Source organism: Etheostoma spectabile, chromosome 5 (assembly GCF_008692095.1).
Source record: "Etheostoma spectabile isolate EspeVRDwgs_2016 chromosome 5, UIUC_Espe_1.0, whole genome shotgun sequence".
Lineage (NCBI taxonomy): Eukaryota > Metazoa > Chordata > Actinopteri > Perciformes > Percidae > Etheostoma > Etheostoma spectabile.
The window spans coordinates 28134197-28150361 of NC_045737.1; the positions used below are offsets into that span (position 1 = coordinate 28134197).

Consider the following 16165-nt stretch of genomic DNA (forward strand, 5'->3'; position numbering starts at 1 on the left):
TTTGTGGGAAATTATACTCAGGTATTGTGAATTATTGTGAGAAATTGTACTCAGGTATTGTTATCATATTTAGACACTGTGAATGAACTTATGCATAAGCTAATGAAACAAAACTCATATCAGACATTAAGTGAAGGAGAAAATGTACTGTTGCTTGGCATCCAGGTGGGGGCGACACCGTGTTGGTATAACATTACATTTTACAAGAGAACCGGATGCAGTATGGCCAGAAAGCCACGTGTTCACTCACAATGGAGGCGGACAAAAGGGTCCTCCACAGGAAGGACCCCTAATACGCACGCACACAGACACGTTGCCAAAGACTGTAAACAGGAAGCCGCGCCCACCCACCCAGCCAATAGAAATACTGATGTTAAGGTGATATGACCCGCCTTGTGATGCTTTTGACCAATAGGGCTCCTTAAGAGAACCCCGTATATAAGGCAAGGTACGCCATTGTTTCAGTGCCTTTGTTGTGAACCTCTGAGCTAGTCATGTTCCATAGAGACCCGTGCACGTAATTATTGTCCGGAATGCATTGCTCTGTTTTTATTAATAAATCGTTTTGGTATACTTAATCAAAGCTAGAGTGATTCCTTAGCTACTTGAGTCCCGACGTTTGGACCCTCCAAGTGGAATTCGCAACACGACAAACAGTGGTCATCCAGCGGAATCACAGCCTTGCACACTTCCAACACAATCAATCGTCTCTTCTGTCTCTGTGTGGTCTTCTAGTGTTAGATTAGTGTTTTGGTATTGTAGTGTCTGTCCGTCTGTCTGTCTGTCTGTCTGTCTCTCTCTCTCTCTCTCTCTCTCTCTCTCTCTCTCTCTCTACCTTTTTGTCTCTGTGTTCCAGTTACCCGTGATTTCTGTTTTTGACTTCCACTACATTGAGCGTTACTTTGCCCGCTGTATTCAGGACTCCTTTTGATTTTATAGTATTAAACCCTCATGATCACGTCTCTTCATTTGGGTCCGACATTCTCCTCTAACAAAATATGTTCCGGTTATGACATAAAAATGAATGACTTGAAGGTTGGGGTTCCTGGAAGATAGTTGCATGTTCTGCCGTTATAGTTGCCAGGTGGGGTGGTAGTCTAGCTGCTTAAGGGGACGTGCTGTGGGCTTACATGATGCTTCACGTAAGGTAAGGAGCGGCGTTCAGAACAGTGTGCTGGGGCTGGGCAGAGCCGTGTCACATTAACGTTTGTCTTACCAATACCAGTTAATCAATATTTTGTTGTGTTTTTCGGTAATTATAACTGAACCAAATGTTTCAAAAAGCAAAACATGTTTATTACACATTTACAACCAGACAAACTTGACACACAGCGCTGAACTGCATCTCAGATTAATCTTTAACATCTAGGTATATATATATATATATATATTACTATCTCTCACTGAAGATCCCCTGAAACAGTGGTCTTAAATGTACGGTGGCCTTGAAGGTCAAAACATAAAAGTATTTCAGAAAACAGAACATTTTAGAAAACAAAACACTTTAACATTTAAGTAAGTAAGCAAGTAAGATGTCAAAAGACAAGCCTGCTCATTGTCTTTCATCACTAAAGCTAAAGGCTCCTAGCTGCTTTGAGGTCAAGAGAAAAAAAATGTAAAAAGCGGCTTCACAATAAAAAATATCTATAATAGAAAAAAAGAAAACATCACTCAAAGTACATACAGTACATAGAAACAGAGCTACAGTATAAAGAGCAAGCACAAAGAAACACTGTATACACTGAGTCAAGGTTTTTTACTGCAAGCCACAAACATCCAGTCGTGTGCAGCATCAGTTCACTAAAAGAACTAATAATAACACATTCAAATGAATTCAACAGTAATCACAAAATCACAATCTCCTGTAACACACCTATGCTGGCATACTTCACATATCCAATACAAATGAAAATGAAAATGCTGGTAAAGATTTAGGATTAAAAGCACTCTCCCTTCCTGCATACATTATGATGGTTGTTTATGTAAAATAAGAATCATACATAGACTAGGGATTGGGATGTTCTCAAAGCTAAAATCCAATAACACGGCTGCACACACTGCCAACACCAACGCAGGACACATTGGAGTTACACCACACCAGGGCCGTAACGAAACACACCTTAACACACAGAGCAAGCAACACAAAAGATTTAGATAATAAAGACATAATAAATTTCCTTTAAGATAACATGACGTCTTTGGAGTTAGGAGATTAACACAGAAAGCAAGACAACATTCAGAAAGGTTTGTTGTGTGAATGACACATACTAGTTTTGTATAATTTGTAAAAGTGCTATAATGAAGTGATGGCTCTGAAGGGAAGATGTGACGTCGCTGTGTGAACCACAACGTTTTTTGTAATGGGATCTCTTCATTGAGATATGACTGACAAGTGTTAAGCTTTCCGTCTGTAAGCCGACAGCAGAGCCCGTAGCCACGGGGATCTCGTCCAGAACTACTGCCTATGTCCCACTTTTAATCATAAACAACTGATCTATTCAGAAAATCTAATTTGTAATGTATGCAATCAGAAACAAGTGACAATACACACTTCCCAAAATGCACATGGAAAGCCTTTTTCATCAGACCTCCCCTGCCTCCTAAATGGCTCTTCTTCAAAGCCCAGACCTCCAGTTTGGAACAGTTTGCAGTCTCATGCTCAAGATAATTCTACCACACATTTTTTTATTGTCCTTGCAGAGCAAAAGAGAGCTATCTCAGTAAGCTGAGTCGCTAGTAGTCCTTTTACAAGGAAGAAAAAGACATACGTTTATTAATCTTGCAAGGGGAAATTCACATTTAGACTCACAAATACACACACATGCTCAGGAGGACCTACACTGTAATTGGAGAGATGACAATGAGAGTGAGGGGGCTGAAAATTGCTTCTTTGAAAATGCAATTACCTTAATGACAAATAAATTCTAGGTTTCTTGAAAAAAGAGTGATGTTATTTTCCTGGAAAGTAATCATTTTAAATATCACAGAAAAACCCATTCCCAGTCCCGCCGATGCACTTTATTCTTATATAAAAAGACCAGGGACAAAGAGAGTACTCGGATGTTGGTAATGATGCTGGCTCGCATCAAGCATCAAACACTCAGCAGGGGGGCCGGCGTCTCCCTTTGAGATGGGGTGAGTAGCTCAGCCATCCGTGGGGGGGTCGGAGTAGAGCCGCTGCTCCTTCACATTAAAAGGAGCCAGTTGAGGTGGTTCGGGCGTCTGGTAAGGATGCCTCCTGGGGGGTTCTCTAGGGAGGTGGTCCAGGCATGTCCAGCTGGGAGGAGGCCTCGTGCCCCCGCGACCCGACCCCGGATAAGCTGGATGGAAGATGGATGGATGGGTGGATGGATGGGTTAAAATAAATGATTGCTTACTTATTTTTTTCCACTTAAAGGTGTCATGGTTGTCCATTATTCTGATAAGCCAGGTGTTATTTATTGTGTACACTAATGGAAACTAAAGGTTGTAGTTTATGGTACTTTATAATGTGTAATAACCTAGGAGAGCTGACACTGACCTTTGTACATCTGCCAAGTTGTGGAGGTAGATTTTCTTCATTATTGTTTACGCCCTTGGCCCTTTGCATCCATTTTTTATCTCATTTTTGATCTTGTGATCTTTACACATTTCGATTTCAAACGATTCCCGATGCATCCTTCCATCCCTAGCCGTGTGGGGGAAGTTACTTAAAAAAGGAATGGATTACATATTACTGGTTATTTAAGTTATGCTTTACTTTCTACATTACTCACTGCTGAAAGTAACTAGTTACACTACTAGTACATAACTCCTGGATTACTCTGTAACATCCCCTGAGATACACCATAACTTACTTGCCAAATAACAACCACATATGACCAGTCAACACAAACCCTTATTATAATATGGACATCCACGAGATCCTCTTTTATGCTCTTATATACCACAAAGCTGTCAACATTTGTTCAGAAACAAGGCGACAGTACTGGCATCCGTCCGCTCTTCATTACCTGCCACCCCCCCGTCACACGGGCAACATTTCCTGTTAAGCAAACACGCATTAAAAGGGATGTTTGATTTGTTTTTCTCTCCTCCAGTTATGCAGCTAGTTGAAGAACCAGTAACAATCCCTAGTCACCATAATTGAAAACAGGAACCACATTACACATGCAACATCAGGTGATGATAATGGATTCTTCCCTTGGACCATAAGCACCAGACCAAGCCTTTGTTTGGATCATTTCTGGGTAACACTGCTAGTTCTCCCACGCCTGATACACTGAAGGAGCCAGGGAACTGGCCCTCTCTGAATCCTCAACATTAGGGTCCTTCTTATGTACAGCTGTCATTTCTAACGCTCGATCTGAGGGACTTCTCTCTGGGTGGACCACCACACACCCCACCTTTACACTCCTATTCACCTCTGCTGTTTCCTGCAACTTGTTGTCGCTATGGACTCGATGTCTCATCCCCAAGACAAGATGGCTGTGATTGTTAGCGGCATCTCTGAAGTCAGTACCTTCCCCAGGTGCTTGCATGGACCTGTCTTTCCTGCTCCACTTGGCCCTCCTCCACAGCTGGCACTGAATGAGGCAACAAAAAGGCCTGGACTTGCACACCGCCTGGAAGCCCCTCCTAAAGTTCTCATTGTAGTAGCCGTAGATGATGGGGTTGACGCTGGAGTTGGAGAAAGCAAGCCAGTGAGCAAAGGGAAAGATGTAGCTGGTCAGAAGGTCCAGCTGGTCTCTGTCAAAGCCTGCGTAGTCAGCCATCATCATCAGGGTCCACAGTGGCAACCAGGACAGCATGAAGAGCAAAGCCACCAGGATGAGCATCTTTATCACCTTGATCTTTTTGGGGGAAATCATTGGCTGACCAGCCCTTCGGCCCCCAGCCCGGACTCGGGCCAGCGTTGGCTCTGTGTTCACCACCACAGAAGAACACAGTTTGCCCCCGATGCTTCCGTACATCACTGTGATGACAGTGAGCGGCACCAGGTAGATGTGAGCAAACAGAACCGCAGTGTAGACCTTTCTCATCTGAGGGTTGGCGAAGTTTTCGTAGCAGGTGTACAGGGGGGAGGTGTGGTTGAAGTCCTCATTGTACACCATGTAGTGGAAAGGAACTTCCTCCACAGTCAGGGCCACGGCAGCAGGACACATGATCCCCGCGGCTAGCAACCAGATCAACACGATGGCTGCCTTGGCAACAAGCACAGTCGGCTTGGCTTGGAGAGGGTACACTATGCAGCGAAACCTGCAGTAGATAAGTAAAACATTACCGCAAATTAGTTATATGGCTAGACATAATCAAAAAAGGAATATTTACTAGAGCTAGAGCTTTAACTAAGGATGCCTGGAACTCATAACTTAATCATCTTCCAATTGTTTTTTACATTAATTATTGACCTGAAATATTGTACAGACATTCAGGGTCATAAAACATATTGAATTTTATCCCAATAAGACTAAAAGTAAAAAAAAAATCAGACAGAAGAATCAAAAATGTAAACCAAAAAGCAAGAAAACATTGTACAACATTGTACATCTCTCGAGTACAAAAATGATATGATACATAATCTCAAGCACAGTAGAGAACTATTGATCAGTATTGTGAAATGCTAAAGTCAGAAAAAGGTAGGATATATTGCCATAAACACATTTGTGATAACATAAAAATCAACATTGTGATTATAAGTGCATGAATGAAATGATCCATCATAAATGAGGAAGATATTAATTACATTCTCTAGAGTCTCTACAGTCTGCTGCTGTGTCCATATCATCAGGCTCTATTCCAGTATATGGACACACACACACACACACACACACCATATACACACACACACACACACACGCATACACATATACACACACACACACACGCAACGCACATATACACACACACGCACACACCACACATATACACACACACGCACACACACGCACACACACACACACACACACACACACACACACACACACACACACACACATAGTGGGTCTCAAGTGGGTCTGGCTCTTCTTGAATTTCTAAACAAAGGTAATGGCGGCTCATTTGGAATCCGATCTCATATTTTACTAAAATAGTTCACGAAACATGTTTCTAGGAACATTTTAAGGAGAAATAGGCCATATAGTAGCAGAATCTGTCTTCATTTCCGATGGACATAGGTCAGTTTGAAAGACTTTTGTCTACTTCTATTGAACAGCCGCATCAAGTTCAACGGATTCATTTGCATAAAGACGGGCAGCGCCGCCTTCAAACCCCCGCCCACACTAACCTTTCAACAGCTATGGCCGCCAGGGTGAAGACTGATGCAGAAACAGACATGCCCTGCACCAAGCCGCTCATCTTGCACACAGCGTTGGGAAAGGGCCAACCTGTAAAAGATATCCAGTAAGTCCAAACACGGTGTGTAATGTGAGGGTAGTGACTCCCACTGATGAACCACGGAGCTTCATCACACTCTGCAGAGCGTTTACGGTCTTATAGGTCAATGTCAAGGTCGTACCTGGGACAAAACATCTTAATCCCTGAAAGTCAGCCTCCAACAACTTGGAGGGCTTGTTTCTGTTGGACATCCCAAAAACCAGTCTTTGTAGTATAAATTTGTCCGCTAAATCTGTAATTTTCCTCATCTGACAATCTCTGAGCAAGCTACTGATCACCAACATCAGCCAACGCTTTTTAACACTTTGATGGAACTAAACTTGACACTTTCTAAGTCACAGTACTAACGTCAATTGTACACATGTTACAGTATAATATAAATCTTAATCTAAATACTAATATATATATTTTATTTATAATAATAACATTGTGTAGTTTTTGCATACTGCTAATTGTTTTTGCCATACTGTTCATTCAGATAACCTAAAACATAGGTTACCTGTTGTACTCTACACTTCCAGAGTACACAGCTACTGTTCCTGGGGTCCCTGTATACCAGCAATCCATATTCTGCCCACTTAGGGAAAATTGTGGATTGTGCACATGTACTATATCAACAAAGGACACTTAAATCTGACATTCTAAATATGAGATCAGCCAACATCAAAGCTCACTCAGGATTCTGGTGTTGTAACAGAACTCTTATTTAATAAGCAGAAGAGCTCACAAGCACAAAGACAATGCGGGGACTGGATGAGGACTAAGGTTACCTGGTCCTCAGATCTTGAGGTAAATCACAGTACAGCTAGCTAGACTACTGTCCAATCTGAGGACTATGGTACCTGGTCCTCAGATCTCTGCAGGGTAAATCCAGACAGCTAGCTAGACTATCTGTCCAATCTGAGGACTATGGTTACCTGGTCCTCAGATCTCTGCAGGGTAAATCCAGACAGCTAGCTAGACTATCTGTCCAATCTGAGTTTTTTTGTTGATGACTAAAACTACTTCTGAACATACACTGATCCACCAAAACAACTTCCTTCCTGAGACTATGATTGAGATTGTGATTGGTTTAAAGGAATACCAATAAACCAGAGCAGGTTTTTTTTTGGGGATCAGCGCTGTGGAGGAGGGTCTGGAAGCGAGACCAGACTCAGTCTGTCTAAACAAGGCTAACATGCTAACATAGCCATTCTTTGGTGTGGCGCTGTAGCAGCAAACATTGACACTAGGTGGTAAAGCGTCTTCAAAACAACTCTAAAAGTTGTGTTTTCTGCAACACACTCGGGACATTAAGGGGTTGTAGCAGAGGTGAGGACCTATGGCAGGGTATTACCTGTGATGAGGTGGTCCACCAGTGTTGTAGGGATGCAGAAGATGCCCACCAGCAGGTCACTGATGGCCAAGTTGAGGATGAAGAGGTTGGTGACTGTGCGCATGCGATGGTTTGCCAGTACGATCAGGCAAACCAGGGTGTTCCCTATTATACACAGCAGGAATATGAGGAAGTAGGCCAGGATGTAGCTGGCAGCCACATACAGAGAGTGCTGATAGTAGGGGAAAAAGGTAATGTTGGTGGTGTTTGAAGCACCATCTAGGCTGGTGTTCATAACAGCTGCTGTGGTGGCTGATCCCGCCAACTCAACCCCTTCCTCGCCCATCTCGGTCAGTCCCTCCATCTCTGGGATGAAGACTGCAGAGGAAATCCAAGTAGAAGATCATTTAGAATTCAGTTTGCAATCAAAGGTATCACCTGATCACTTGACATTTCAAACAAAACATTTAACATATCTAACTTTTTTATTAGTTGAACCAGAAAAGTGCAGAGTGCAGATCTGCACAAGCTGTGTCTCCCTCTCCACTCCTAAACAAAGAAAAGTATAATCTCACTTGTCCCTCCCAATGGGGGGACCTGCGCTGGACTGCTTTCTTAACCCTTCACTGCTGACTTTTAAGCAAAGTGTAGAACTGTTAACTCTCAGTTAATAGCAATGGTTAGTATTTTTAGGCTATCATTCAGTGGTGCACTATTGTCTGCCATGTCTTTTCTTACTGTTTTATTACACTTTATATCTTATCTTATCTAACGCTACAAATTAGCACGACAGCAGTTAGCGACACAGTCACCTAGCAACGCACGCTGATGTGGGCATTCACATGAAAGTAGACATCAGTTCTATTCTAGAAGATGGCATTGAAGAGGGCCTTGGGAATAATGGAAATGCGGCTGAAGAAAGGAACAATGCTGGAGCTTCATATTGCTGGGAAGTGGTTCTGGTCCCGGCACACGTGAACACATACACATTTTGCCCTTCTGGCCAGAGTGCAACATGCTGAATTTCTGGCGAAAACTGCTGAGCAGCAGGAGTTTCTTAAAAAAATCTTTGTTCTTTTTGGTCTTGAGTAGGCAGTTGTTAGGGAGGTTGCTGCAAGTTGCTTTGAAACCAGCTATGAAACATCAAAATATAAGCCTCTGTTTTGATCTTAGTCTAGGTCTTTGAAGAAGTTATGTGGTTAGTTTTGATGAGGGCCAGACTCACACGTCACATGAGGGGCATGGTGTTGCTGATGGGCGTTAACCCAGCGAATGCATTTGTGTGGAGAGAGATTTACTGAGGAACTGATTCAGGATTCACTGTAGAAGACCAAGACTCTAAAAGACTGTTCTTGTTTTTCCACAACACAACGTTTCTAATATACACCTTTTAAAAGGTGAACTATTTTTTTGACATTTTGTGAGTTTATTTTGTTAATTAAAAAGCTAAGAGAGCTTAGCAAACTCGTCGATCCAAAGCAGTCATCCTGGTCCATGTGGGGCCAGCTGCAGCTGCCCTGCATGCAGCAGAACCCGCTTTCTCATCAATAAAGCCCGTTCTTCAGTGGACTCCATCTAGTAAGTAGAGCCCACTTTCCCTTTCTGATCAAAGGCATTGTCTCTGTCTTTTTTCAAGGGCCACCTGTTGATGAGGTCAGGCCTATCTGCTAGGATTCAAGTTGCAATGCATTGTGTGTGCATTTCCATTCACACACACTTCCTTTCTGAAACTTGCTCCCGTCTCAAACCAACAGGCTCAAAATGGAACCCATTTTCCTTTCCTGCCACTTCAAAGAGAAGCCTGATAACTTCCTGTCAGCACTGTGAATATTGGAATATGCTTCCATTTACCCACTAAGATGTTTTACAGTTTTGTTCCAACTGCTAAAACACAATTTTGCAAACTAGGCTTGTTTTATCAAAACACATAACACAATATTCACATTCACATATTCACAAAACCATACACCCAAACTGCAAAATACCTCATATATCCTGCAAAATACCTCATATCTCCAGCAAAATACCTCATATCTCCAGCAAAATACCTCATATCTCCAGCAAAATACCTCATGTATCCAGCAAAATACCTCATATATCCTGCAAAATACCTCATGTATCCAGCAAAATACCTCATATATCCTGCAAAATACCTCATATCTCCAGCAAAATACCTCATATCTCCACCAAAATACCTCATATCTCCAGCAAAATACCTCATGTATCCAGCAAAATACCTCATATATCCTGCAAAATACCTCATGTATCCAGCAAAATACCTCATATCTCCAGCAAAATACCTCATATCTCCAGCAAAATACCTCATGTTTACAGCAAAATACCTCATATCTCCAGCAAAATACCTCATATCTCCAGCAAAATACCTCATATCTCCAGCAAAATACCTCATGTATCCAGCAAAATACCTCATATATCCTGCAAAATACCTCATATCTCCACCAAAATACCTCATATCTCCAGCAAAATACCTCATATATCCTGCAAAATACCTCATGTATCCAGCGAAATACCTCATATCTCCAGCAAAATACCTCATATCTCCAGCAAAATACCTCATATATCCTGCAAAATGAAGCACTGCAACCAAAACTACATATAGCATTATTAAAATCAAAGTTTTGCACCAAATGGCACATCCTTCATTCTTATTACCAGACTTCTGTCCAAGCAGCTGCACACTGTTGGGCATAATGAAAAGCCCTCTCATCTTTAGTATGCTTTGTCATAATACTAAAATACTTCAAATTGGAGAAAAACCTTCAGATTGTTCACATGCATATAGATATATCTGCAGATACACACACATGCTGTTGAAACATGTTCATTTTTTCATTTTCACAAAACAAGTCAGTGCTTCATATGCAGAGCAGATATATTTACATTGGACTGAACAAAGACGTGCTCACAAAAACTAGTCAACTGAAAAAAAGTGCAGAATAAAATGTGCATAAAAAATATAGAAAAAAGAAGCACGAAAAATAATTAGGCAGCATCTTTCTGCACAGCGGGGTCTTCTATTGTTGTTGATGTTGTGTTGTTGTGTTGTTGGTGCTCATTTGTGGTCTGCTCCTAGTGCTCACTTCCTGATTGAAGTGGTAACAATTAACCACTGAGCTGATTGGCCAGGTGGCTCACACACACTGGCCAATCAGCTCAGGTAGGGCTGTTTGAATGGCAGTGCTTTGAAATGGCAAACATGTCACTTTATGTCAGATTGTTGTGTTTATGCAGAGAACCGTGTTCATGCATTTAATAAGTGCCATTTTAAATTGAAAAAAAAAATGTATATAATTAAATAATTGGGCTATGCATGTCATGTCAGTGTGTTAGAAACTGGAAAAAAAACTGAACGAGGAGATGATACGCTGAAAACAGCTTGACGTGATCCTTTTTCAACCTCAAGTCCCTTTCAGATATGTTTCAGGACTCAAACGTGTTTTTGTTTTAATGGAAATGTGTTTTTAGTGAATCTGTAACGTTCATCCCTGCCTTGTACTGTTGCTCTCTCTTATTCGTTTAAAAAAAAAATACCAATCTCAATTTAAATCAATGAAAAGCCTGATGTACTATATCTAATTCAACATGGCACTCACCATAAAACTACAACATGAAGACTTTGTTCCAATGCTTGACGCTGACGCTGTTTTCTTGACCAGTGTCCTACATCCGTGTCCTTTTCTTGAAGGCAGGAGTAGTGGAATGTGTCCCACTCTCAAAGTAAAAGGTGAACAGTCCCGTACCACTAACTTCCTCATAGCAGATTATTATAGCACTATTATTATTCTTATAGCACTATTAAAGAAAAGGTATTTTATTCTAATGAGTTTCATTCTGCTGTTGCACGGCTTACTTACTATTTGTTAAGAATCTATTTTTGGTAGATAGTTTTAGAGACATCTATTCATGTTGTAGTAAGCCACCATGCTTTCCAAAGGTTGAAATGTAAAGTTGAGACTAGACAGTTCATCCAGTCAGGAGTACGTTCACGTTGATCCGACCGAGGTCAGCTTCAGCATCCAAACATCTGGTCCAGAAACCGTCTGTGGGTAAAAGGGTTACACATGTTGGGAGGACGGCAGAGACAGGAGCTACATGGGCGAGAGGGACATACGATTATTTTCAGGAGTTATTAAACTGCGTTGAAGCGAGGTGCTGCCCCGGCCCTGTTCCCATGATCAGAACTAATCCCATGATTAATGTTAAAAACCCTCATAGTGACATATTCATGCATGGGACCTTTAAAAATCGTTCTTTAGTTGTAATCAAGGTCAAATGTTAAAGGATGGGGATTTCAGTTTCAGGGCGTACGTCCTGCCCTTCTGTCTCGGCTTTGCTGATTATTTTGTTTCAAAATAAAAATGTTTAACAACCGTGCAAACAATGAGGACGTTCCCATTTATCTTATACATTAGATATTATATTTGGTCCACATTACCCAGCAGATCTGAACACACACAGCCCCCCCCCCCCCCCCCCCCAGTGCCACTGATCACCCCAACAGCTCTGCTGCAGATATTAATAGGGCTACACGCTGCTATCCCTCTGAAGGTAACCGTAGTACTAATATCCTTCTGGTATTTTAGTCTAGATATAGATATAGAATATGTTTTGCACTCACTTTAACTCCACCATTTGAAACAGAGCAGAATGCATGCTGGTCTAGGCTGGACTAGTCGGACGGTGTTCGGCTCTGTGTCTGCTAAAAAATGAAAAATCATGCTATTTATTATTTCTTCTAACTCAAACTTGTTGACCTTGGCTCCTCTTCTGGGAACCTTATCATCTTCAAAAGCCGGGAGTAGGAAATGAAACTATGTTGTATTTCTGCATCTGCTATTCTCATATATATATATATGTATTAACCTTTTTTTATAATTACTTTCCTTGTTTTCTCACAAAAAAGAAAATGATCATATGATCATAAATGTGATCTCACAGGGAAAATATGAACCATAAGTGATGGATGTATCATCTGTAATTGAGCCAAAGTAAACATCTGTGAAGTCATTTTCCATAACTTGTTATGGCTGTTTTGATAATAATGTGGTGGCTCCACCAGACCGGAAGCGTTGGTTAAAGGGTCGCTGATGGGGGAAAAGTTCGCGCGCGTCATGAACCCGTCGTGTCCTACCTGGGACCGCTCGGGTCTCGGTGTGAGATAGCCCAGGTTAGTCGGCATAATGGGGGGGGGGCAGAAGCAAGCCAAGCGGCTACTGTAGCATGTGCGTTTTCTTCGAGGAATGGAGCCATGTGGAAGACGAAGAGGACTTACCTCCGGGGTCCTGGTCCCGATGCTCGGACTAAAAACGCCCGGTGTCCCGCGTCGTCCTCGGTCTGACGAGTCCACCGTTCCCACCTCCAGGCTCAACAATAGCGGCTATAATAGAGTTAAACGTCATAATGTCGAGATTTCATCCAGGAAACACCGAGCCACACACACACACACACACACACACACACACAGACACACGCTCGCTCACAGGCGCGCTCCACTCCGACTGGTTGCGCACGAGGGGCAGACTGGGCACACCATGTTGGAAGACCTTTAGAGCTATGGCTTAGCACCGAACCATATATACATATACATATATACATATATATATATATATATATATATGTACTGTATATGTATATAAATGTAAACGTAACAGATGTTTTTACATATCAATTACAAATATTAACATATGAATTCAGTAAGCTATATATTTTATTTAACAATTTCTCCCACTGTAAAAGTGTGTGTGGGGGGGGGTGCAATGCTTAAAATAGCATTTTAAGAGGTGGGAGGGACTTACAACTTTAACTGGTTGTATTTAACAGAAAATAAATAAAATGACTTCAATTCATTCTAATTTTTTTCATTTGTTTTTCTATTCTGCTTTTCACTCCCTGCCCTTCATCTGAATCAGCATCACCGAACAACCCCCCCCCACCCCCCACCCCCACCCCCTCCACACCCCTCCACACCCCATCATCTCACATTCTCAATTCAACCAGGACAGACCTAATTTGAGTGAACAACTATTGACGTGTGCACAATAATGATACTTGACTGTCTTTGGTAATCAGGCCCCATCGTGATGTCATCATGCTGCAAAGTACTGTTAAGGTTATGTAACAGTACACCCCCCCCCACACACACACACACACCATGACTCTGGTGGTCATGGTGATGACTGAAGAGGATGCTAAATTCTGGATGGAGGAGAGGAGGAGCGTGCGGAGCTCAGACCTGGCAGCTGGATTCATATTTACCGGCACCGTTGGGCTCCAGTCCCTTTTGTCTTTGAAAGCTCACTGTCCTCTAACTGAAGGACCCTGTTTCAGTTATAACTTTTGGTTTATTTTAACAGTAGTTCTGAGTTTGCCTAAAAGATATGTGCTATCACCGCTCTCCCTGCTCTCGTTCTGAGCGAGTGTGTGGACCGTGAACACCAAAATAAGGAATCCCTAAGGGCATTTTGTTTTAAGGTGCCCACGAGGTACTTTAGCTTGCACACGAAAACGTTTCTCGTGCACACCAGAAAGTATCCCTTCAGGAGCATTATATTATATATATATGTATATATATATTTATATATATACATATGTATATATATATATATAATATACTTTTGTATATGAGTTGAATGACTGATACATTCTGGACCTTCAGCCATGTCTTGTGGCCTTTAGTTTACAGCTGAGTTAAGAGCGAGGTTCACTAGGTCAAAGGAAGTTCAGCCGTAGAGGAAGACGTGTATGATGTTACTCACTACTTCACCCAACGGTGCCGGGAAATATGAAGCCAGTTCTCACCTGTTCTAGGTGGACTTCGTTCGTTTGCTTGTGTCTGTGTCACAGCAGTGCCTAATCATTTGTTTAAACAGTTCAAGGCAAACCCGAAAGTCTCTCAGGTGAAGCGTACAGGTTAGGGGGCGCAACAAACCATAAGACTCCAAACAGCTCACTGTTCCTTCCCAGGTACTAGATGGGTCCCATATTGGGATAGGCCCACTGTCCAATGATGTTACCCACTGCAACGCTGCAGACATGGGCCTGTAGCTCCATAACAGGTTTTAGAAAGGCATGGGTTTGGTCTGTCTGCATGCTTTCTTCATTTGCAGTGATTTCAGCTCTCAGGGCCGAAAATAAAGTCACTCAACCAAACACTTTGTTTCCACTTCAATGTTTTTATTTATCGCGCAACATAAAACAATATTGTGGTTTTTTTTTACCACATACACTATGTATTCACATGATACACCATACAGCTACAAAGAGAGAGAGAGACTGAACAAAAACACTTTTTTTTTTTTTACATACTGCATCCTTGACATGAAAATAAAGAACCAAGAGCAATCCTAGAACTCAAATGTAGCTGCCAGTTGTGTAGGTTCATTTTTCTTTTTTGTATGGGCCAGGGTCCAAGTCTCTATCTCAAATTTGGAGAGTGTTCATTAAATTAGGTGTTCATTAAATTAGGTGTTCAATCGACTTCTAAAAGTGGGCCACACACAGTGAGATGCATATCAATATCTGTATGTGTGTGTGTGTGAGAAAGACAGATATACAATGTGTTAAGAATAAGAAAGGGCTGGAGTAAAAGAAGTGCATGACCAGGGAGAGGAAGAGAAGCAGTACACAATTGCTCTTCTTGTATTGTTCAAATATCTTAGCATTCAGTTAACGTGAACATGTACAACATACTCAAAAGATCATTTCAATAGCCTTTGGTACTTGCTGTACCAAATGTGAACCCCCACAAAAGTCCTCATATTATATGATTCTATATCTCATCCTAGTTGTAATGAGTTCAAGTACAATATGGAATGAATATTAATAGAGAATGTGATCAACTGTTTGAGTGCCACCGCTGCCCTCAAAAAGAGATGTAAATTTGTAGCATCATAACAAAAGACTTTTCATAAAGTCAGCACCTGGGGGCTTCCCATCCTGTGAAGTGAAACTGCTTGAATCAAAAGTCTAATTCTCTTGACATTCAAAGAGCTCAGAAAAATATTTATGGTAATCACTTATCCCCTCGCACCATTTTACACAGTGAATTTTAAGGTGCAGCACCAGAGCACCGAGGGACTGACCCCCCCTCATCTCGGTTTGTGTTTGGGAGGAGGCGTCTCATGAGTACCATCCACCAAACATCCACGAGACATTTACAAATTTAAAGACATTAAGATATCATGTACACTGTATCCTCAGCACCCATTGTTAGGCAAGTGTGTGTTTGTGTGGTGTGTGTGTGTGTGTGTGTGTGTGTGTGTGTGTGAGTAATGTTATGGTTAAAGAGTAAAATGGGCTGTTACTGTACCAGTCCCAGCCCCTGCACCAGTCGGCCATTATGTGTGTATCATATGATGAATTATTACAAACTAGTGTGGTGGTATGTTCCACAGGGGCATGATCATGATTTTAATGCCAATTTCATACTTAATATAATGAGAACTAGAATAGATA

General features: G+C 41.7%; 2 protein-coding genes across 2 annotated transcripts in view; both read right to left on the reverse strand.

Moving 5' to 3' along the window:
* Positions 1-1405: 1405 nt before the first annotated feature.
* npffr1l2 (neuropeptide FF receptor 1 like 2) lies at positions 1406-13181 on the reverse strand. Its single transcript, XM_032516797.1, has 4 exons — positions 12984-13181; positions 7712-8068; positions 6266-6365; positions 1406-5238 (listed from the first exon to the last, which is right to left on the reverse strand). Exons 2-4 carry the CDS (start codon positions 8052-8054, stop codon positions 4239-4241), a joined length of 1443 nt encoding a protein of 480 aa, XP_032372688.1. The 5' UTR covers positions 8055-8068; positions 12984-13181; the 3' UTR covers positions 1406-4238.
* Positions 3266-16165, reverse strand: part of tet3 (tet methylcytosine dioxygenase 3) — a 58405-nt gene continuing 45505 nt past the window's right edge. The window contains exons 11-12 of the transcript XR_004332153.1: positions 4392-4403; positions 3266-3277 (exon numbers count right to left, since the gene is read on the reverse strand). The gene's annotated coding sequence lies outside the window, so the exon portion shown is untranslated. The remainder of the gene's footprint in view (positions 3278-4391; positions 4404-16165) is intronic.